We start from the raw sequence: 23,751 nt of genomic DNA, 5'->3' as shown, positions 1-23,751 counted from the left end.
ACTCATGCCCGTTATGGGTTAATTATAAATATGTTGTTGTTCTTTGCCATCAAATTGGCCCCTGCAACACCATACATAACAGGATTGCACCGCTGTGATCCACAGGGTTCTCATTGGCTGATTTTCAGAAATAGATCACTAGGCCTTTTGTCCTAGTCTGTCTTAGTCTGGAAGCTCTACGGAGACCTGTTCAGCATCATACCCAGTGCTGTCGAGTCAATTCCGACTCATAGCGACCCTATAGGATAGAGTAGAACTGCCCCATAGAGTTTCCAAGGCGTAGCAACATGCAAATCTCCACTGACAGCCAGGTGGTAACTGTGCTTTAGGTGCATTGGCCGAAAATCAAACTGGGGTCTCTCTTGTCAAAGGCGAGAATTCTACCACTGAACCATCACTAACCCCCCATAAATATGTAAGGGGGCAAAATACAAAATAAAACTTTAGGCATGGCCAGAATAACAGGTCTATTTCTCATCAAAGTTCAAACAATGGATCAAAAGCAGGATCGGCCGAAAAGCACAGACATGAGTTATAAGGTTCAGAACATACGTCCGCTGATACTGTAATATGCTGAGATGGTTAGATTCTCTTCCAAATCTGTACTCCCCTGTTTGAAACCACCTTCACAGAAAATACCATATTCTATCGTGAATCAGAGATTTTTCCATTTAGTCTTTTTGGTACATGTGATATTGTATTCATATGATACGTAAGTGGTAGTGGCAATTCTGGGTCAAAAGCTATACAGCGAAACCTGTGACAGCTGGAACTTGACGAGACTGCCTTGTTTTTCCAGGTCTTGCAAGTTTTCTGGCTTTGACAGGGTGCAATCTTACCACTTTTCTATCGCTCGGTTTAGTGGAAAATATTTGAATTTTCCTTCTCTGACAGGTTTCTGCCTTACACAAGTTCTTACTTTTGCAGTTTTTACTATGTATGTGCTAAAAAAAATTGATATGTAGACTTGTACCTTGCTGACAAGTCGATTCTGACTCATGGCAACTCCTGTGCGTCAGAGTAGAACTGTTTACACCGGGTTTTCAAGGCTGCGATATTTCAGAGTCAGAAGGCCAGGCCTGTCTTCCAAGGCACCTTGGAGTAGGTTTGAACCACCAATCTTTCCACTAACTCTTTGCGCCATGCACGGACTCCTGGTTTGTAGACTAGAGTTTCTTAATTGGAATTGAAGAGTAGGCTTTGGCAACCCATGGACTCCCTGAAGTTGGAGACACCATTTGAAGCAAGTGTGAATACAAGTAGAGTTCGCTCTGTTTTTCGATTCTCAAAATGTGTCTTGGATTCAAAGATGCCTGAGGGTGGGCGATATGTACTTCCTCCAGCACAGAGTCCTGAACAAAGCGAGTTTCCATAAATTTGAGCATAATAGCTCAGCAAAATTGAGTGCTTTAACTATTTTTTGGTGGGGGAGGGGAGGCTGTAAACAACAGAAATTTATTTTCTCACAATTCAGGAGCCTAGAAGTCTGAATTCGGGACATCATACTAGATGAGATATTCTTTGTCTATTTCACCTTCTGTTGCTGTTGTTAAGTGCCCTCAAGTTGGTTCCGGCTCATAGCAACACTATGTACAACAGAATGAAACACTGCCCAGTCCTGCATCATCTTCACAATTGTTATGCTTAAGCCCATTGTTGCAGCCACTGTGTCAATCTGTCTACTTGAGGGTCTTTCTCTTTTTCACTGATCTCTACTATGCATGATGTCCTTCTCCAGAGACTGGTCCCTCGGGATAACATGTCCAAAGCATGTGAAAAAAAGTCTCGCCCATCCTTGCTTCTAAGCAGCATCCTGGCTATATTGAACTAATTTTCTAATCTGACAAGCCAATGTACCTGGGAGCTTTTCTGCATACTTAACTCACTCTTAAGGTCCCTGAGTGGCACGGACAGTTTGCTCTTGTCTAGTAACTGAAGGGTTGGCAGTTTGAACCCACTCAGTGGCACTTTGGAAGAAAGGCCTGGTGATCTGCTTCCATTAAGCTTACAGCCTAGAAAACCCTATAAAGCAGTTTTACTCAGTAACACATCGGGTAGTCAGGTGTTGGAATCGACTCAATGGGCAATGGGTTTGTGTTTCTTTGTTTGTTTATCTCATTATTGTAAGGTTTATCATTTTTGCTTGTCCTTAATTTCCTTGTCATTTTCCTCTCTCTCCCACTGGCCTGGGCTCTGAAATGGGGATGGACAGCAGGTGTCATCTGTGCTACCTGAACACCATGAGGTTTTCAACAGGCTACTTGGTGGGAAGCAGTCCCAGATAGCATCCTCCAATCCTTTTTTTTTTTTAAAGGAGACTTCCCATCAAAAATACACTTTTTCAATAGAAAAGAATTTCCTGTTAGTTGGGTGAGCTCTCCATCACTGGAAGTGGCAGGCCAACTGTCTATTGACCACTCATGAGGGACATCTAGAAAATTGTGGAGGGTTAGGCTAGACCTGAGAGTCCCATATATTTCAAGTGTAGAATGGAGAGAACATGGCATCTGCTGGGAGTAGGGTATACTATGACTCTGAGACATTGAGGGTAGTTTGGGGGGATGGTTGGAGGTTGGAGCAGTGGCATGAGATACCGTTGACCCCTGATCTCCAGGAGAAGAACCCACATCACTCTGGCAGTTACATGTGTTTTCCTTCAAACTGGTTACCAGGTTGGATTGACTGATGACATCAGAGGCTTCCAACCTTCCTGATTGGAAGGACCAAACTCCGTGGATGCTTGGCAGTGGATGTGGGCAATAGCATCTTCTCAGAGCTCTTTCCCACTCCTAACTTCTCCCTATTCTGGAGAAGAGATAACAAGCTTGGGTTCAGCCAGAATACTGAATAGGGATTTGGACTTATTAGGGCTTAGGTTCTGTAGAAGGGAAGAAGTAGTTTGAGAGAAATCATGGACAGCTGTCAACCAAGTTCTCAGTTGGAGGACCTGAGTCCCCAGCCAAGCTCCTCAGGGTACCCCCTGGAAGTGATAGTGAATGAAGAAATCCCAGGACCATCAGGTGAGTGGACTGGACCATCAGGAGAGATTTGAGAGGGTTGACTAGTAATGAGGAAGGGGTACAGAAGTTAGGAAGGAGTGCCTGAGTAGGGTGTGAGTAAAAGAAAGGAATTTGAGAGTACAAAAGCTGGAGACACAGACATCCACATGGAAGGTAAAACTGGGAATCAAGGAAGACGGGTTAGATGAGATTCAAGGAGGAGAAAAGGGAAACAAGCAGAGTCTCCCCCCTCCTCCTCTTTTTCTTTCTGATATGGAGAAATTACATATAATGAAAAAATTTTTTGAGGACAGGGAGATGGAAAAATGGCAAGGTGAATGGGAGCAGAAGAGTATCAACAAAGGAGAAAGATGGGGAGATGGCTTGGGGGAAGACCAATAGTCTACAAGGCTGGAGGGGATGAAGGGGAGAGTTTCTGTCTCGGGTGGGGGAGCTTGCGTGATAGATGATTGAATTCCAAGGAGAAAAAAAAGCTGTATACTGAAGCCTCCTTTCTGTACTCAGTCCCCTGGGTAGAGCCCAACCCCCTGCTTCAGTCTTCTGGCCGGAAGAGGGATTGGTCAACAGCATTCGAGGAGGAGATAACTCCAGCAGCTGAGGATATCTGGGTCGTGGAGTCTCTTTGCGGCCTCAAGATGAAGCTGAAGAGGCAGCGGGTGTCATCTGTGCTACCGGAGCATCATGAAGTCTTCAACAGGCTGCTTGGTAGGAAAAGGCCCCAGATAGCACCCTCCAATGCTACTTCTTTTTTAAAAAGAAGAACTTCCAATAGCTACACCTTTCCAATAGAAAAGAATTCCCTGTTAGTTGGGTGGGCACTTCATCACTGGAGGTGGCAAGCCAACTCTATACTGACCACTCATGAGGGACAGCTAGAAAACGATGGAGGATTAGGCTAGACCTGGAACAGGTCTGCACTTGGTATAAGAAAACTTGTTTTCAACTGAACCCTATGAAACTTCTTAACTCTTACCTACCTTTCTGAATCTCTAAATGTCTTCATCTGTACCAGGGGGGATAACAAGGCCATCTTCACACCCCGATGTGAATATCAAATAAGAAAATGACTGGGAATTACTCTATGTCATCTGAAATGGTACAATCATTGTTCAATGAGGGGGCATAATTGTTTATTTAAAGATCTTAATTATGCTCACGTTCTACTGATACCCAACTCCTTGGAAAACTCATGATGGGAAGTTACCATCCCCTGCCCAGCGAAATGTTCTCTCTTCTCTTCCCATTGCCCTAACCTCTGGCCACAACCCTGAAACTTCTCCAAGGGAGGTATGGCTCTTCTCTTTGCTCTGGATTATGCCCATGGCAACCTTGCTCTGGTTCCCAATCTAACAGGTGCCTTCTTTTCACAGAGGATCCTGTCGTTAAAAAATTCCTGGCCTGGGACAAAAACCTGAGGGTCTCTGACAAGGTAGTATTGTTCTCCACCAAACCCTATTCCTGCCTAAACACATATCCTGGAGCAGGGGGTACCTTCTAAACCACAGTTCTACTTCTCTCTCCCTCTATGTATCTCCACCCTAATGCTTCACACAGTCCTGGCCTCTTCATGACCGGACAACACCTCTCTTGGGGGTCCTAGAAGGTTCTTGCAGTGTGAATGGGCAGCCCCTGCCTTTGCCCAGGGTCCTTTGGAATCTGAGGCTTAGACCATAGTCTTGCCTGGATATTGGTCCCTTTGGTTGCTGCTGCCTTAAGTGTCAGGCCCCTCTCCTCTCAGCTCCTTGGGGTCCTCTTTGCTCCAGCCTATCAAAGACCCTCCTGATACCAGCCATTCTGAACACACTCCCTCAAACCGTCAGTGTTTGCCATCTTGAGACATCACGGACTTCTCCATCTCTGCCTTCCCTGATTTGCAGCTAACCTACTGATGCCACCCTTTTGCTCCCCAAATAAGCACGCTCACCCAACACAGATTCTCTTTCCTGAGCTACAGCCCTGCCCCAGCCTCCCATTCCATGATTCCAAGGTTCTTCCTCTTCTGGGATGTGACCACTGTCTTGTGGTTTTTTTGCCTTTCCCCATCAGTATCTCCTGAGCATGGTCATTGCTTACTTTAGTCGGGCTGGCCTCTTCTCCTGGCAGTACCGGCGGATTCACTTCTTCCTAGCTCTGTGAGTATTTTGCCTCATCCCATCAACCAACATTCAGTACCCTGGGAGTGTGGGCCCAAGTGCCCAGGTGACACAGTGTGTTATGATCAGTTGCTAACCGAAAGGTTAGCAGTTCATACTCACCCAGCAGCGCTGCAGCAAAAAGGCTTGGCGGTCTGCTTCCATAAAGATCATGGCCAGGAAAACCCAATGGAATTGTTCTACCCTGTAGCACATGAAGTCACCACAAGTCAGAATTGACTCAATGGCAATTTCTGGCGGGGGGGGGGGTTAGGGGTGGGGCAGGGGAGAAGTGGGAATCTAATCTTCAACTATCCTTCAATCTATTAGTACTGTTTATTCTCTGTATAAAAATGATAGGAATCATTTGGGTATCGGGATTATAGTGTTGTTTTTTTTTTTAATTCTGTTCTTTTTAAAAACAAACACCCTAACGACAGTTGTTTTTTTTTTTAATGAACAAAACATAAAAGTCTCCTAAGAGAAAAGAAAGAGAGAACTGATACCACAATTATTGTTGTTTGTTGTCATCAAGTTGGTGCCTGACTCACGGTGACCCCATGCACAACAAAACAAAACGCTGCCCCGTCCTGCACCAGTTGCAGATTGGACTGTTGTGATCCACAGGGTTTTCATTGGCTGGTTTTCAGGTAGCTTGCTAGGCCTTTCTTACTTGTCTGTCTTAGTCTAGAAGCTCCATGGAAACCTGCTAAGCATCGCAGCAACGCGCAAGCCTCCACCGACAGACAGGTAGATACCACTACGCCCCCCAAGCAAACAGGCTGGAAACATAGTCATTTCTGCTTCCCTCTGTCTCTCTCTTTCCCATGTCAATGCCACATGTAACTGTCATCTTCTTCTGGATTCCCACTACTGATACCACGATTCAGGCCCTCCTTACATGACACAGACCTCTTGTAAAACTCTCCCAGCCAGCGTTTCTTAGTCTCTCCCCAAACCTATCTACTTTATATATGTTGCCTGAATAGACTTCTAAAACACAGGTCTAGCCACTCACATCCCTCCTTAAAAACTCTATTGGCCAATTACTTTCTTAAATCAAATCCAGAGTTCTCAGTTTGAACTCAACACTGCCTACACTCTCCATCAAACTTGTTTATCATTCTGCTATTTCAGTCCTTTGTTTCGCTGTTCCTTCTAAATACTCTGCCATTTCCTTTCCTCTGTTTTTGTATTGTGTTGGCTGTCTAGATGCCTTTCATACACGTGTATCTGAAGACAATTACCTATTCTTAAAAATCAGTTCAAACACCAAACCCTTCATGACATCCCAGTAGTACTTCAGTTAAAAGCCTGCTATCATGTGCTCTTCTGTGCCATAGTTACTTCTTTACTCTCCTGCCCCCTTACACAATCCCATGAGACTAAACACTTGTTGAAGGCAAGTGCATTAGTTTGTTAGTGCTGCTATAGTGACAGAAATACCCCAAGTGGGTGGCTTTAATGAACAGAAATTTATTTTCTCACAATTTAGGAGGCTAGAAGTCCAAATTCAGGGCCCGGCTCTAGGGGAAGTCTCTCTCTCTCTGTCTACTCTGGGGAAAGGTCCTTGTCTCAGCTTCTCTAGCCAGCCACCCTTGGAGTTCCTGAGCTTGTGGGCTAATCAGCCTCTTTTGTCTTTAGATAGTGCTGGTCTTCCCCTGTGTCTGTCTTCTTCTGCACCTAAGCTGCTTTTATATCTCAATAGTGATTAGTTTAAGGCACACCCTACACTGATATAGCCTAGTTAATGTAACAAAGAAAACCCGATTTCCAAATGGGGTTATAGCCGTAGGCGTAAAAACCAAAAAACCAAACTCGATGCCATCGAGTCGCTTCTGACTGATAGCGACCCTATAGGACAGAGTAGAACTGCCCCATAGGGTTTCCAAGGAGCAGCTGGTGGATTTGAACTGACAACCTTTTGGTTAGCAGCTGAGCTCTTGACTACTGTGCCACCAGAGGTCCTCCATAGGCATAGGGGCCAGGATTTACAACATATTTTTTGGTGGGGGGCACAATTCAATCCATAGCAGCAGGTGTCATTCTTTCTGGGTGGCCAGTCTCTGCCTGAGACCTCCCTGGTTCTGCTCCTGACAAGCAACCTGACTTTTGTCTCCAGTTACCTAGCCAATGACATGGAAGAGGACAACCAGGCCCCCAAACAAGCCATCTTTTCGTTCCTCTATGGGAAGAACCGCTCCCAGCGCCCGTTGTTCCACAAGCTAAGATTTCAATTCGTCAGGTCCATGGGCTGGAAGACCAGGGTTTCCCGGGAAGAGTGTGAAGAGGTGGGGCTGTGGGGCTTTTGGGAGGGGTCAGGCTGGATTAGAGAGTGAGGGGAACATGGAAGACTGGAGTTGGGATTTGGGGACTAGAAAGAATGGGAGGCTAGACAAGGAGAGGGAGGGACCTATGTGGAGACCATCATTTTTCAGGGGGCTGCCTGTCTTTCCTGAGGAGCCCTGGTGGGACAGTGGTTAAGGACTCAACGGCTATAGGGTCACCATGAGTTGGAATCGGCTCGATGGCAATGGGTTTAACAGGGTTTGTCTTTCTAGATCCAGGCTTATGACCCAGAGCACTGGGTGTGGGGGCGAGACCGCACCCTCATTCCCTAGAGCTCCCAAAGACCACAAAGGCTTGAGGACATCGGCCTGAGGAGAGGTATGTCTGTGTTCTCACCTGTAGGAGCAGGATGATGTACATTTAGGAAATATGGGGAACGCTTTGCTTGACCCTGGTGGCATAGTGGTCAAGAGCTACAGCTGCTACCCAAAAGGTTGGTAGTTCAAATCCACCAGGTGCTCTTTGGATACTCTATGGGGCAGTTCTACTCGGTCTTTATAGGGTCGCTGTGAGTCAGAATCAACTCAACAGCAATGGGTTTATTTATTTATTTATTTTTCTTTACCCATTCTTGACCCAAAACAAAACCCCCCAACTCACATAACTTTACGTACAATGCGAAATAGACCACCTGGATGGACGCTCCCTATCACCTCAACATCAGACACTCCCTGTCAGCCTCACGGTCTCGGATTGACAACCAGTCGTAGGCACAGTCTCACTGAGCCCTGCTGGCCACTGGGGAGGCCACTCAGCAGGACCTCAGGAAAACCAGTTTGTCACCAGGGCATGGATTTGGCCAAAATCACTTAACTCAAAGCAATCAGGCCAAAGGACATCTTTGATGGCGTGTTGATTTTAGTAAAAAATGAATATATCTTAGTCATAATTTCCCCGGTATTTTCCCATAGGCAAGGTAAGCATGGTGTGTACAGATCCTATGCAGTGAACAATTTCACTTTTTTTTTTTTTTTTTACCACTCCAAAGATTCTGCTTCTAGGTATGGCTGGTATCTGTCTCTCTTCCAACCCCACAGCACCTTCCTACAGAATCAAAGCTTCTTTTCACATTTACAATCCCTGCCAGGGACAGGTTACCCAGTCAATGAGGTAAGCACAGGTTGACTTGTGCTTACTTAGTAAACTGTAGTGAACAATTTTACATGTTTTTCACATCTTTGATCACTACAAATTAGGAAATAAGCACAAGTAAGCCCGCGCTTACCTTGCTTATTGGGTCATCAGCTCCTGTATATGTTATACTTTTACTTTCTCTTTTTAACTCATTGTTGGCCTTACATCCCTTAGGGATATCAACTATAGGGATTTATTGATAACAAAGTAAATGTTTAACAATAGGATATTGTCCACATATTCAATAATAGATTAATTATAACTAGAGGGCAATAGTGGTTCAGTGGTAGAATTCTCACCTTCCATGTGGGATACCCGGGTTGGATTCCTGGACAATACATGGAGCTTCCAGACTAAAATGGTGTAGGATGAAAGGCCTGGTGGCCTATTTCTGAAAATCAGCCAAGGAAAACCCGGTGGATCACAACCGTCTGATCCTGTTGTGCATGGGATCGCCATGAGTTTGGGGCCAACAATTATAACTAACTATATTTTCATCAGAAACCCTAGAGGTGTAGTGGTTAAAAGCTATGGCTGCTAACCAAAAGGCTGGCAGTTCAAATCCACCAGGCGCTCCTTGGAAACTCTATGTGACAGTTCTGCTCTGTCCTATAGGGTCTCTATGAGTCAGAAATGACTCGATGGCAATGGGTTTTTGGTTTGATACTTTCATTCAAATCTGCTTTCAAACAAATTGCTTATGGCCAGATCACTGGTGCCACAACCATAGTCAGGCCAGTTGGAGAGACCATCATGTCTAAACGAGCACATGAATATAGACACTCAAAGTCAGATGTTCACACATACATGGAATCAACATCCAAAGAAACACAGACATCGACTCAATGGATGACAAGAAACGAGACTGAGGGAGGAACACCTTAGGCTGACCTTTAGTTTTTAAAGATAAAGTCTGGGGTTCAAGTTTGGGCTTAGAATGCATGAGTATGGCATGGTTTGTACATAGATTAGGGTTATAGATTTATATTTCAAGGTGTGAGTCAAAAGTGAGAATTAAGAGTTATGGTTAGGTCTTGAGGGAAATGAGTAAGGCAACTGGCTTTAGAAGAAGGTGTGACAGTGAAAAGTTGGGAGTAGAATGTGAGGTAGGAGTTGGTTAGGGTTAGTGAAAACAGAATAATTTTGAAATTTAGAGATATAATTTATATATTAGGTTTAAACCTTAACTTTGGTTACTCTGTGAAGACTTTCGATATAGTTACCCAACTCATTTCATTTATGATGAACCCCAAATTATAGAAATTTTCTCCAACTGTGTATGTATGTATGTGATTTTTTAAAAACAATAGTTTATTGTGTTTTCAATGAAAGTTTATATGTACAGCATATTAGGTTCTCATTTGACAATTTCTATTTTTTTTTTTTATACAAGTTGTTCAGTGGCACTAGTTGCATTTTTCATAATGTGTCAAGGTTCTCTTTAATTACGTTCTGGTTGTTCCGTTTCTGTGTGTATGTGATTTTGGGATGACCCTCTAATTATGTAAAATTTCCCCAAGTGTATATTATGGGTTCACATGTGTACACATGCATATACACATGCGTACACACATGTACTCCTCATATCATTGCTTGAAAGGGAGTTGTGGGCAGAACCTCAGAAATATGGTGGCTGGAAATCTTTAAAATAATAGAAGATAGTTGTGAAGTGAGAGAAAATAAGGAAAAGGAGAGGAATTTAAGGAGAAGATAAATTAAAAGAGCAAAAAGGTCATATGAAAAGAATATGTAGAAAGAAATGAAACCAGGACAATTAGGAGAAGGGAAAGGAAAAGAGGGAAGAAAGGAAAGGGACAGAGTGGGCACTTTCTTCCCCTGACTCAGGCACTCATGGACCAGTTTCTCCTCTCCTACAATTACACATTTTCCCCTCACGTCTATGGTTAAGGATGTTTGTCAGCCCGATTGAAGGTTGAGAAATATTTGCTTTAGGGTGGCTTATTGTTGTGAGGTGCCATTAAGTAGGTTTGGATTCACAGCGACCCCACATACAACAGGACGATACACTGCCAGGTCCTGCGCTATCCTCACAATCGTTGTGTTTGAGCCCATTATTGCAGCCACTGTGTCAATCCATCTCATTGAGGGGCTTCCTCTTTTTCGCTCACCTTCTACTTTACAGAGCATGATGTCCTTCTCCAGGGACTGGCCCTTCCTGATAATATGTCCAAAGTAAACAACCTGCAGTCTCACCATCCTCACTTCTAAGGAGCATTCTGGCTGTACTTTTTCCAAGACAGATTTGTTTGTTCTTCTGGCAGTCCATGGTATAGTCAATAATGTTCCACCAACACTATAATTCAAATGCATCAGTTCTTCTTCAGTCTTCCTTATGAGCTGAAATTGACTTGATGGCAGTGGGTTTGGGGTTTGTTGGCATGTTAGAGTTATAGAATTGGGGAGAGGATTAAGCATATATTTGGTTTAAATATTGTGCACTAGCTAAGTTTAGGAATAAATATTATAGCTAAACATTAAGATTTGTGGTTAATATGAAGAATAGGAGTCCCTGGGTGGTGAAAATGGTTAATGTGCTTGGTTGCTAACCAAAAGGTTGGAGGTTCGAGTTTACCCACAGGCACCTTGGAAGAAAGGCCTGGAGATCTACTTTCAAAAAAGCATCTATTGAAAACCCTCTGGCACACATGGGGTTACCATGAGTCGGGGTTGACTCAATGGCAACTGACATCAGGGTTAGGCATCTGGTATCAATCACAGTGACACTGACATGGAGTAAGTGATGTTTGTAGCACAGCTAGAAGTTCAGATGTGAGTAACGCAAAAGGACCACAGTGTGAGTTCAGTGTACAGCAGCCTTCTCCAACTATGCCCTACACCCTGAGCGGAATCATCTCGAGTCCTTGTTACCCAGCAGATTCCTGGGCCTGATCTTAAGAGCATTATGTAACTTCTGGAGTCAGGCTCATCAAAGTCCGGGATTCACAATTCAAAACTATTGTTCAGGATTGGGGTTCAGAATGAAAGAGTAGAGATAAAATTGGATTTGTAAGTGAGCTTAAAGGTCCCTGGGTAGCACAAATGTTTTGCCCCATCTACTAAACTAAAGGTTGGCGGTTTGAACTCACCCCATGGCACTACAGAAGAAATGCCTGGCAATCTGCTTCGGTAAAGATTACAGCCAAGAAAACTGTATGGAGCGGTTCTACTCTGTGACATGTGAGGTTGCCATGAGTCGGATTTGACTGGCTGGCACAAGACGACAATGACAAGCTCTGGTTAGGATGGATTTAGAATATGAATCATCTTTATGTCCTTGAAGTCTGACATTGTCTCTCTTTCTCTTGCTTCCAGATGGCTGGGCTCAGGGGAGATGTGGATCTTCAGCAGGAAGTCAAGAGAGGAGCCTCATCCAAGTCACCTAGAAAAACCAAGCTCTTCTCCAAGGACTGGATAGAATTACCATGTCATACTCCTAGAAGTTGGGGGATCCTTCTAGTTGTCTTTGGAGGAGTAATGAGAAACCAGGGTTTTTTCGGTTCCATTCCTTCCTACGGTACCACCTAAGTTTTCCAATTGCTCAGCTCAAATCTCCCCTGAGGTGGAAGTTGGAGGGCCCATTTTGTAAATATATTTAGTTACCATTTGAATGTGGAGTGTAGGGGCTTAGATTGGGAAGGAATAACTTTAAAAATGTAAAATTAAAGCCATAGGATAGTGATAGCTTAATATAGGCGATAGATTCCATTGTTTTATTTTTTAAATGTTGGTCATAGAATTATTATTATATTTATTATATTATGTATATTTAAAACCATTCTTATACTTTTGAAAACAAGTTCTCTCTATAAAGTTTTATGATAGGTGTTATAGCTGTTATATGTCTGTAAATACAATTTTGTTTATATATTCAAGACATGCTTTAGTCTTTTTATCTAGTAAAGTTACATAGGTAGGTGGTAGTCCCCCAAGGCCTTGTAAACATGAATGTTTTATTTGAGGTTTAGTCTTCATTACTGAGTTTTGAGAATTCAGTTTTAATTTTTAACTTGCCTTGAATGTTTGGGTGTTATTTTAAAGAGGACAGTGCAATGCTTCTGTTGGGGGAATATAATAAAGATGAAAAGTCCTTCATCTTCTGATTCTGCGAAACAGACCTTCTCATTGGTTCGGGTAGATTTTCAAAGTTCTCCTGGCATCCTTAGTGAACTCCACTAATTGGGAATTCCCACTGGGCTGTGTGGTCATCCATGGGGCAACCTTGTGTCCTCGAGGCTGTGATTTGTTCTCCTGATAAATCTTAAAAACAGACAACTGCTAGTAGGCTGCTCTTATCAGGGACATTCTGTCCAGAAAACTTCTGTAGGCCACTGGATGCAGCAAATATCAGCTGTAAGAGAAAGAATTTTGGGGAGGAGATGCTCAAGAATTTATGTATGGCATATGTACATACAGAGTTCATTGCACAATTCAGGACTATTTCCTTGTATTAACGTGAATGTGGGGTGCTGATCGTATTACATCAAATTTTAAGTTTTGATTCTGCGTGAATTCTCTCTCGTGGTCTATCTATAGCTACTATTACCTGATGATATGTGATAATGTGCTTAAAATTTTATACCAAAAAGTGTAAAATGGTAATAAAGATATATATATCTGTGTTAAATATATATATATGTACTTAACTTATCTTAGTCCATGATATCTTTTCTCAGTTACATGGATAATAACTCTAATTTCTATTATAAATGGTAACTATGAAAAATGCAGCATTTTGTACTAGCAATATTTGTATTCTGTGCAGCCTCTGAAAATCATTTTATATAGATCATTGACAATCTGCCACTGTTTCCAACAGACAAAATGTTTCCCACCACCAGACAACAGAAAAAATGACTATGTATTGGGTTCCCTTTTCCTAAATAAAAATACTTTAAAGACTTGGAATGGTGATTGAGGCTTTTTCTTTTAATCTTCTGTATTTTTCTATTTAAAAAAAAAAAGTCTTCTCACTTTCGAGATGTGTATGATAGGCCTGGGTTGCTTGCTTGCTATCAAGTGATATTGTTGCTTAATAGAATTGTGGTTATTTGACCAGATTTCTTACCTTTGAGAAATAATCCTAATTATTTTTCACATAGAAAAAAAAAAAGAGAGATGAGGCAGGTTTTAAGCAAGAGGATTGAAGCCAAAAATAAGGGAAAATATTAAGGGAGAAAAGCAATAAGAGTAGAAAGAAGAAAGCAAGCTCTATGGGTGGCTGAATAGTAATCCAAAATTCTACAGGAAGCAAAATGTGTCTCAACAAAAGATGCATTCCCAGAAAGGAGCCAAGGCAAGGCAACACACAGATAAAGGTAGTTTTGCTATTTTAATCACAACGGGAGTCATTCTCACAGCCTCAAATTTCAGTCTCATGTGGGAGATGGGAAATCTAGTACATGTGATAAGAACAAATGAAAAGAAATGAGGGTATTGGAGCAATGTCTGAGAAAAAAGGGAAGCAGCTAGTTAGAGTTAAATCCATTAAATAAGATAATCATGGAGCAGAAAGAGCTAGTAACATGAATTATTGGAGAAAGACAGTTTATGAGACAGGTGGGAGCATCAGAGAAGATAGGAGTAGCTGAGGAAATGAGCAAATGGGTGATTTAAGTATCAGCTAGAAGCAAAACAAAACTAACGAGACACAAATAAGAGGAAAATAAGCTTCTGAAGAAAAAAAAAAAAGCCAGTGAAGAGGTATGAATGGGGTCAGAGAAAAAAACAGAACCAGTTTTAAGGGTCTGGGAAGGACTGAAGTATGGAATGAGCTAAAGAAAGGAATACCTGCCCATTGGAGTCATGGGTAGTTTGTAGCGAAAGCAACTTCATTACTGTGAGGCTCTGCCAGGTCTGCGGAATGGCCAGGCTGAGAGGTAGTGGCAGTTCCTTGGGCTTTCCCTCAAAACTTTGCAGTGCAGGAGGTGGGCCAGGATGGCGGAGTAGTCAGGCACTTCCTGTGATCCCTCTTATAACAAAGGCCTGAAAAAACAAGTGAATGCATTATATATGAAAATCTAGGAGCCCTGAACATCACAGGCAAAGTTGAGGAGTCAGACTGAGCAGCAGGGGGAGGGAGAGATAGTTTAGAAGCAGTGAGGAGTTGCCAGACCTAACCTGGCAAGAACCGGCACCCTGCAGGCTGGATCAGCTGGTGTGCACGGTGAAGCAAGCAGTAGCACTCAGGACGTGTTTTCCACATCAGGAGAGACTGAGCAGTGGAGAGTCTACTCAAGACTCCAGAACCAGTGAAAAGCTGTGCCAAATGGCAGAAGATAAGCATGTGCATCCAACCTGCCACGCGGATCAAAAATCACCCCCTTTGGGAAGAAACTCTCTCCAATTTACTGCCCCTCCCCGCTCTGCACTGGGTCCTGGGCTGGGTCCAGAGACTGCCATGTCCCCTGGGCTGGAAGTAGGACCCATCACATACTCTGAGCCATTCTCCCAGCTTTGGAGAGGGAACAAATTAACAAACAGGAAAAAATAATCTGCCAGCTCCCCTAAGGTGGGAACTCAGGGCAGACAAAGTCTCTTTGCCTAGGCACAGGAATAAGGGGTCTACGGACTTTGAGTGCCTTTAACCCCTGTATAGACCTGTGTGGGCCCATTTCAAAAACATAGGCCCTCATTAGCACAGTACAACAGGGTATACACCTGAAGCCTGTTTTCAACTGTATCAGCTATAAGGTGGAGTGGCAGATTCATGACATCTGCCCATTAAGCAGGGTCCTTACCTACCCACATTAGGGGCCCGAGGACTGGTGGCTCCACCCACACCACCTAGTCATCCACGACTGGGGTTCAAGAATAAGTGGTGACTCCCAGTCCTTACAGCCAACAGCACTGGGTGCCCATAGTCCAGCAGCAAAACCCACCCACCTACATGATCTAGGGAACAGAGATGTGCTTTCCTCCCAGGCACTCAGGGGCAGCTGTCAGCTCCCTACCTTGCTCAGTGTATGACCCCCCCCCACTGCAGCCAGATACCTGTGCCAACTTCAATTACCCCAGCCTGTCTAGGACTATAGGTGAGCACCTGCACCACTTGGTGGTACACTTGGTGACCGACTACCTGGACACCTGAGCTGAATCCATACAGGAAAAGTAAACAATCCTGGGCTCACATACCTTGTAACAGCTCTAATCACCCGGTGACAGGATGTGAGAGAGTGTAAGGCTCCAGTAACCAAACTAGCTCACATGGCCAGCCTATTTGGGCACAATAAAACAAAACAAGAAGTTAGGACACAGTAAGCAAACATACAATAAATAAATATAATAATTTATTGATGACCCGGAGACAACAGTCAATATCAAATCACATAGAGGCAGACCACGATGGCTTCAGCAAGCCACCACAACAAAGAATCAAGAAACCTTCCAGAGGAAGAGAATTTCTTGGAATTATTGAAGGTAGAATTCAAAAGACTAACACACAGAATTCAGGAAGAAGGTCAGGCAAAACACAGAACAACCCAAGGAAAACACAGACGAAGCAACAGAATAATTTAAGGTTATTCAAGAACACAATGACAAATTTAACAGGCTGCAAGAATCCATAGAGAGACAGCAAACTGAAATCCAAAAGATTAACAATAAAATTTCACAATTAGATGACTCAATAGAAAGTCATAGGAGCAAAATTGAGGCAATGGAAGTCAGAATTACTGAGATGGAAGATAAAGCACTCAACACCAACTTATTTGAGGAAATATCAGATAAAAGAATTAGAAAAAATGAATAAACCCTAAGAATTATGTGGGACTCTATCTAACCTACGAATGATTGGAGTACCAGAACAGGGGGATAACAAAAAACACAGAGAGAATGGTTGAAGACTTGTTGGCAGAAGACTTCCCTGATATCATGAAAGATGAGAAGATATCTATCCAAGAAGCTCACTGAATTCCACACAAAGTAGATCCTGACAGAAAGTCACCAAGACATATTACAATCAAACTTGCCAAAACAGAGAGAAAGAGAGAATTTTAAGAGTGGCTAGGGACAAACAAAAAGTCATACACAAAGGAGAGTCAACAAGACAAAGCTCTGGCTACTCAGCAGAAACCATGCAGGCAAGAAGGCGATGGGATTACATCTATAAAGCCCTGAAGGAAAAAAAAATTGCCAGCCAAGAATTATATACCCAGCAACGCTGTCTCTCAAATATGATGGTGAAATTATGGCATTTCCAGATTAACAGAAGTTTAGGGAATTTGCAAAAATCAAACCAAAATTACAAGAAATACTACAGGAAGTCCTCCAGATAGAAAATCAATAACATCAGATAACAACCCAAGACTAGAATATAGGACAGGACACCAGATATGAACCCAGATAGGGAAGTCGCAAAAATAAATCAAAGCTAAAACACTGGAAATAGGGCAACAGATGTCAATATGTAAAAGATGACAACATTAAAACAAAAAAGTGGGACTAAATACTCTAGTCATAGATCTTTCATATGGAGAGGAAGTCAAGGCGATATCAAGAAATAAAAGATTGGCTTAAAACTTAGAAAAATATGGGTAAATATTAAGGTAACCATAAAGGAAACTAACAATCTTACACATCAAAATAAAAAAACAAGAAAAACATAAAGACTCAGCAAATACAAAATCAACAACAATGAAATGGATAATAAAATACATAAAGAAAAATGACTTAGCACAGAAAAGTAAGTGGAACAAAGAAACTGTCAACAACACACACTCACAAAAACATTAAAATGACAACACTAAACTCCTACCCAACCCTATCAATAATTACGCTGAATATATATGGACTAAACGCACCGATAAAGACACAGAGAGTGACAGAATGGATGAAAAAACACCATCTGCCTATATGTTGCCTAGAAGAGACACACCTTAGGCTCAAAGACACAAACAAACTAAAACTCAAAGGATGGAAAAAATATATCAAGCAAGCAACAATCAAAAAAGAGCAGGAATGGCAATATAAATCTCTGACAAAACAGACTTTAAAGTAAAATCCACCACAAAAGATAAGGAAGGACACTATATAATGATTAAAGGGTCTATACACCAGGAGGACATAACCATAATAAATATTTACCCACCTAACGACAGGGCTCCAAAATACATAAAACAAACTCTAACAGCATTGAAAAGAGAAATAGACAACTCCACAGTAATAGTAAGAGACTTTGACACACCATGTTTAGTGAAGGACAGAACATTCAGAAAGAAGCTCAATAAAGACACAGAAGATCTAAATGCCACAATCAACCAACTAGACCTCATAGACAAATATAGAACATTTCACTCAACAGCAGCCAAGTATACTTTTTTTTCCAACCCACATGGAACATTCACCAGAACAGACCACATTATCAGGCCATAAAGCAAGCCTTAACAGAATCCAAAGTACCGAAATATTGCAAAGCATCTTTTTTGACCATAAAGCCATAAAAGTAGAAATCAATAACAGAAAAAGCAAGGAAAAAAAAAAAAAAATCAAACACACGGAAACTGAACGACACCTTGCTCAAAAACTACCAGGTTACAGAAGCAATTAAGAACAGAATAAAGAAATTCACAGAATCAAATGAGAATGAAAACATATCCAACCAGAACCTTTGGACACTACAAAAGGGGTGCTCAGAGGTCGATTTATAGCAATAAGAGCACACATCCAAAAAGAAGGGGCAAAAATCAAAACATTAAACCTCAAACAGATAGAAAAAGAGCAGCTAAAGAAGCCCTCAGGCACCAGAAGAAAGCGAGTAATAAAAATTAGAGCATAGTTAAATGAAATAGAGAAACAATTGAAGGAGTTAACAAGACCAAAAGCCGGTTCTTTGAAAAGATCAACAAAATCAATAAACCACTGGCCAAGCTGATAATAAGAAATAAGGTGAACGATATCACAACAGATCCAACTGAAATTAAAAGAATCATAACAGAATAGTGTGAAAAAATCATAATCTAACAAATCTGAAAACCTAGAGGAAATGGACAAATTTCTAGAAAGACACTACCTACCTAAACTAACACAAACAGAGGTAGAACAACTAAATAAACGTACAACAAAAGAAGAGATTGAAAAGGTAATTTAAAAACTCCCAACAACAACAACAAAACCCTGTCCTGACAGCTTCACTGGAGAGTTCTACCAAACTTTCAGAGAAGAGTTAACACCGCTACTACTAAAATGTATTTCAGAGCATAAAAAAGGATGGAATACTCCCAAACTCATTCTGTGAAGCCAGCACAATCCTGATACCAAAACAAAGACACCACAAAAAAAAAAAAGAAAATTACAGACCAATATCTCTCATGAATATAGACGCAAAAATCCTCAACAAAATTCTAGCCAATAGAATTCAACAACATATCAAAAAAATAATCCACCTGACCAAGTGGGATTCATACCAGGTATGCAGGGATGGTTCAACATTAGAAAAACAATCAGTGTAATCTATTACATTAATAAAACAAAACACAAGAACCACATGATCTTATCAATTGATGCAGAAAAAGCATTTGACAAAGTCAAGCACCCATTCATGACAGAAACTCTCAGCAAAATAGAAATAGGAGGGAAATTCCTCAGCATAATGACGCGCATTTATACTAAGCCAACAGCCAACATTATCCTAAGCGGAGAGAGTCTGAAAGCATTCCCCTTGAGAACGTGAACTAAACAAGGATGCCCTTTATCACCACTCTTATTCAACATTGTTCGTGAGGTCCTAGCCAGAGCAATTAGGCTAGAAAAAGAAATAAAGGCATCCAAATCAGTAAGGAAGAAGCAAAAGTATCTCTATTTCCAGATGATATGCTCTTATATACAGAAAACTTCAAAGAATCCATAAGAAAACTACTGGAACTAACACAAGACTTCAGCAAAATATCAGCATACAAGATAAACATACAAAAATCAGTTTTATTCCTATACACAACAAAGAGAACTTTGAAGAGGAAATCACAAAATCAATACCATTTACAATAGCCCCCAAGAAGATAAAATTCTTAGGAATAAACCTAACCAGAGAAGTAAAAGACCTATACAAAGAAAACGAGACAGTACTGCAAGAAATCAAAAGAGACCTACGTAAGTGGAAAAACATACCTTGCTCATGGATAGGAAGATTCAACGTTGTGAAAACGTCAACTCCACCCAAAGTGATCTACAGATACAATGAAATCCCGATCCAAATTCCGATGGCATTTTTGAACAAGATGGAGAAACAAATCACCAACTTCATATGGAAAGGGAAGAGGCCCTGAATAAGTAAAGCATTACTGATGAAGAACAAAGTGGGAGGCCTCACACTACCTGATTTGAGAACATATTATACTGCCACAATAGTTAAAACAGCCTGGTACTGGTACAATGATGATACTCAGACAGAATTGAGAATTCAGACATGAATTCATCCACCTATGGTCTATGTAGCTGATATTTGACAAAGGTCCAAAGTCTGCTAAATGAGAAAAAGACAGTCTTTTTAACAAATGGTGCTGGCATAACTGGATATCCATCTGTAGAAAAATGAAACAAGACTCATACCTCAGGCCATGCACAAAAACTAACCCAAAATGGATCAAAGGCCTAAATACAAAATCTAAAACAATAAAGATCATGGAAGAAGAAACAGGGACAATACTGGGAGCCCTAACACATGGCATAAACAGAATACAAAACATTACTAACAATGCACAAATACCAGGAAAGAAACTAGATAACTGGGAGCTCCTAAAAATCAGAGTTATGCTCATCAAAAGACTCCACCAAAAGAATAAAAAGACAACCTACGAAAGAAAATTTGACTACAACATATCCGAACAGGGTCTAATCTCTAAAATCTGCAAGATACTGTAAAAACGTCAACAACAAAAAGACAAACAACCCAATTAAAAAATGGGCAAAGGATATGAACAGGCACTTCACCAAAGAAGACATTCAAGAGGTAACAGATACATGAGGAAATGCTGATGATCATTAGCCATTAGAGAAATGTAAATCAAAATTACAATGAGACACCATCTCACCTCAACAAAACTAGCACTAATCCCCAAAATACAAAATAATAAATGTTGGAGAGGTTGTAGAGAGACTGGAACACTTATATACTGCTGGTAGGAATGTAAAATGGTACAACCACTTTGGAAATCAATTTGACGCTTCCTTAAAAAGCTAGAAATAGCAAACTCATTCCTTGGAATATATCATAGAGAAATAAGAGCCATCACACGAATGGATATATGCACACCCATGTTCACTACAGCATTGTTCACAACAGCAAAAAGATGGAAACAACCTAGGTACCCATCAATGCATGAATGCATAAACAAATTATAGTATACTCACACAATGGAATACTATGCAACGATAAAGAACAATGATGAATCCTCGAAGCATCCTATAACATGGATGAATCTGGAAGGCATTATGCTGAGTGAAATTAGTCAGTGACGAAAGGACAAATGTTGTATGAGACCACTATTATAAGAACTCAAGAAAAGGTTTAAACACAGAAGAAAATATTGTTTGATGGTTATCAGGGTGTGGAGGGAGGAAGAGGAGTATCCGCTAACTGCATCCAAACCAAACCAAACCCGTTGCCGTGGAGTTGATTCCAATTCATAGTGACCCTATAGGACAGAGTAGAACTGAGGACTGCCCCATAGAGTTTCCAAGGAGTGAGTGCATGGTGGATTCGAACTGCTGACCTTTTGGCTAGCAACATAGCTCTTAACCACTATGCTACTAACTGCATAAAAAAAACTGCATAGCAGACAAGAATTATCTTAGATGAAGGGAAGGACAACACACAATAAACAGAAAGTCAGCATAACTGGACTAAACCAAAAAAAGTTTCCTGAATCCAACAAGACCCTTGGAGGCAGAGTAGCAGGGGTGGGGGTCTGGGGATCACGGTTTCAGGGGACAGCTAGGTCAATTGGCATAACAAAGTTTATTAAGAAAATGTTGTGCATCCCGCTGTGGTGAGTGGAGTCTGGGGTCTTAAAAGCTTGTGAGCAGCCAACTAAGATGCATCAACTGGTCCCAACCCACCTGGAGCAAAGGAGAATGAAGAACATCAAAGACACAAGGAAAATGTTAGCCCAAGAGACAGAAAGGGTCACATAAACCAGAGACTTCATCAGCCTAAGACCAGAAGAACTAGATGCTGCCCGGCTACCACCAATGACCACCCTGACAGGGAACACAACATAGAGTCCCTGACGGAGCAGGAGAAAAGCTGGGTGCAGACTAGTAAAAAGATCAGACTTAATGGTCTGACTGAGACGAGGAATCCCAGAAGACATGGCCCCCGGGGTTTCTGTTAGCCGCAGAACTAAAGCCATTCCCGAAGCCAAGTCTTCAGACAAAGATTAAACTGGACTGTAAGACGTGACATGATACTCGTCAATAGTGTGCTTCTTAGTTCAAGTAGATACATGAGACTAAATGGGCAAGGGAGGTGAGACGGCAGTGAGGGACAGGAGCTGGTTGAATGGACACAGGAAGTCCTGGGTGGAAAGGAGGAGTGTGTTGTCACATTACACAGAGAACAATTAGAGTCACAAAGCAATGGTGTATAAATTTTTGTATGAGAAACTAACCTGAGCTGTAAACTTTCACTTAAAGCACAATAGAAAAACAAAAACAAAAAAACTCTGCGGTGCATCTGAATCAACTGGAAGACTTGTTACAACAGAAATTGCTGGGCCCACCCCCACAGAGTTTGACTCAAGGATTCTGGGGTGGAGTCTGAGATTCTGCATTTCTATAAGGTTCCCAGGTGATGCTAAAGCTGCTGGTCTGGAAAACAGCTTTGAGAAGCACTGCTATAGATTAGGGATTGGCAAACATTTTTGTAAAGCGCCACTTAGTGCATGTTTTAGGCTTTGCCGCTTCAACTCTGCAGTTGTAGCATGAAAGCAGCCACAGACTACATATGAACAAATGAAAGTGGCAGTGTTCCAATAAAACTTTATTTATGGACATTGAAATTTGAATTTCATATAATTTCATGTGTTATGAATATTATCCTTTTATTTTTTCAGCCCTTTAAAAACGTAAGAATCACTCTTAGCTCACGGGCCATACAAAAACAGGCAGTGGGCGGATTTGTCTCAGGGGTCACAGTTTGGCAAAACCTACAGTAGAAGTTTCTCACTAAAGCCCGGAACTACTACCACTATTCCCACTAAGGACACTACTATTGACCATCTTGGCAGAGATATTAGCCAATGCAACTAATGGCGCAGCAATCAGAAAAATACGAATTCAAAAGACGGATATTAAACTATCTCTATTTGCAAACGGCATGACTGTATACATAGCAAATCCAAGAGAATCAATGGAAACACTCTAAAAACAAAAAGAGAACAGTGAATTGAGATAAAAGCATACAAAAATCACTGGCCTTAGATATACAAATTCCACAATATGCAAGCAATAACCTGTTAAGAAATATAATGGAAGAGCAGACTGCATTACAATAATCACAAAAAGTAAAACAGCAGGAAATAAACTTAGCGCGAAATGTGCAAAATCTACACAAGAAAAACTTAAAACACATTGGAAATACATAAAGCTATACTGAATCAAATGGGAACATATTCTTGGATAAAAAGCATCAACATCATTTAAAAAAAGTTAATTTTCCCTAAATTAATTAAAATTTTAATGTGATCCGAATACAAATTCTAATAGATTGAATTTTCTCCTTGATCTAGGCAAGAAAACTATAAAGTTCATATGGAAAAATAAATAACAACATCCAGGAAAATCCTGAAACAGAAGAGCAATTTGGATTGGCTAGCCCTGGTACATATTAACATGTTATAAAACCTTTTTAACTAAAGCAGAAGGAAAACAAAATTTAGAAGTAGTCCCAACCCTCCTGGCACGCACCACGTCTTATAACAGATACAAGGTAGAGACGTTTAAGACGTTCCCTAAAAAGTGGCGCGTTGACTTATGGGAAATGAAACCCAGCTCCCACTCCTGCTACCTGTCAAGGGCCCGGGAGGCGGGCTTCCAGCGTTCTCCGCAAATACTCGCGCTGCGCGCCTGTTCGCGCCTGCGCACTGCCGCCGCGCTGCCCTCAC

At 41.5% G+C, this 23,751-nt stretch overlaps 1 protein-coding gene and 1 long non-coding RNA gene across 3 annotated transcripts; one reads left to right on the top strand and one right to left on the bottom strand.

Annotated features, from left to right (window-relative positions):
- Positions 1-2,911: 2,911 nt before the first annotated feature.
- On the top strand, positions 2,912-7,773 carry LOC126087544 (speedy protein E4-like). The gene is made up of 6 exons (XM_049905068.1): positions 2,912-3,020; positions 3,525-3,725; positions 4,391-4,449; positions 5,067-5,152; positions 7,275-7,443; positions 7,714-7,773. Exons 1-6 carry the CDS (start codon positions 2,912-2,914, stop codon positions 7,771-7,773), a joined length of 684 nt encoding a protein of 227 aa, XP_049761025.1.
- A 4,900-nt stretch (positions 7,774-12,673) lies between these two features.
- LOC126087171 (uncharacterized) lies at positions 12,674-23,723 on the bottom strand. 2 transcript variants are annotated; one of them, XR_007519666.1, is made up of 4 exons: positions 23,655-23,723; positions 15,788-15,868; positions 14,444-14,638; positions 12,674-13,004 (listed from the first exon to the last, which is right to left on the bottom strand). It is a non-coding gene; the product is annotated as an uncharacterized LOC126087171 (long non-coding RNA). The 2 variants fall into 2 exon arrangements; XR_007519665.1 differs by lacking the exon at positions 23,655-23,723 and adding an exon at positions 23,555-23,600.
- Positions 23,724-23,751: the final 28 nt, after the last annotated feature.

Source organism: Elephas maximus, chromosome 12 (genome assembly GCF_024166365.1).
Source record: "Elephas maximus indicus isolate mEleMax1 chromosome 12, mEleMax1 primary haplotype, whole genome shotgun sequence".
In the NCBI taxonomy this organism is placed as follows: domain Eukaryota; kingdom Metazoa; phylum Chordata; class Mammalia; order Proboscidea; family Elephantidae; genus Elephas; species Elephas maximus.
This window is presented reverse-complemented; position numbering and strand designations above follow the sequence as displayed.

Bases quoted from the DNA above. Each gene is read 5' to 3' on its own strand.
- LOC126087544 (XM_049905068.1), top strand. From the start codon at position 2,912: ATGGACAGCTGTCAACCAAGTTCTCAGTTGGAGGACCTGAGTCCCCAG. The intron at 5,153-7,274 runs GTGAGTATTTTG...TTTTGTCTCCAG, and splicing joins ATTCACTTCTTCCTAGCTCT to TTACCTAGCCAATGACATGG. The intron at 7,444-7,713 runs GTGGGGCTGTGG...TTGTCTTTCTAG, and splicing joins CCCGGGAAGAGTGTGAAGAG to ATCCAGGCTTATGACCCAGA.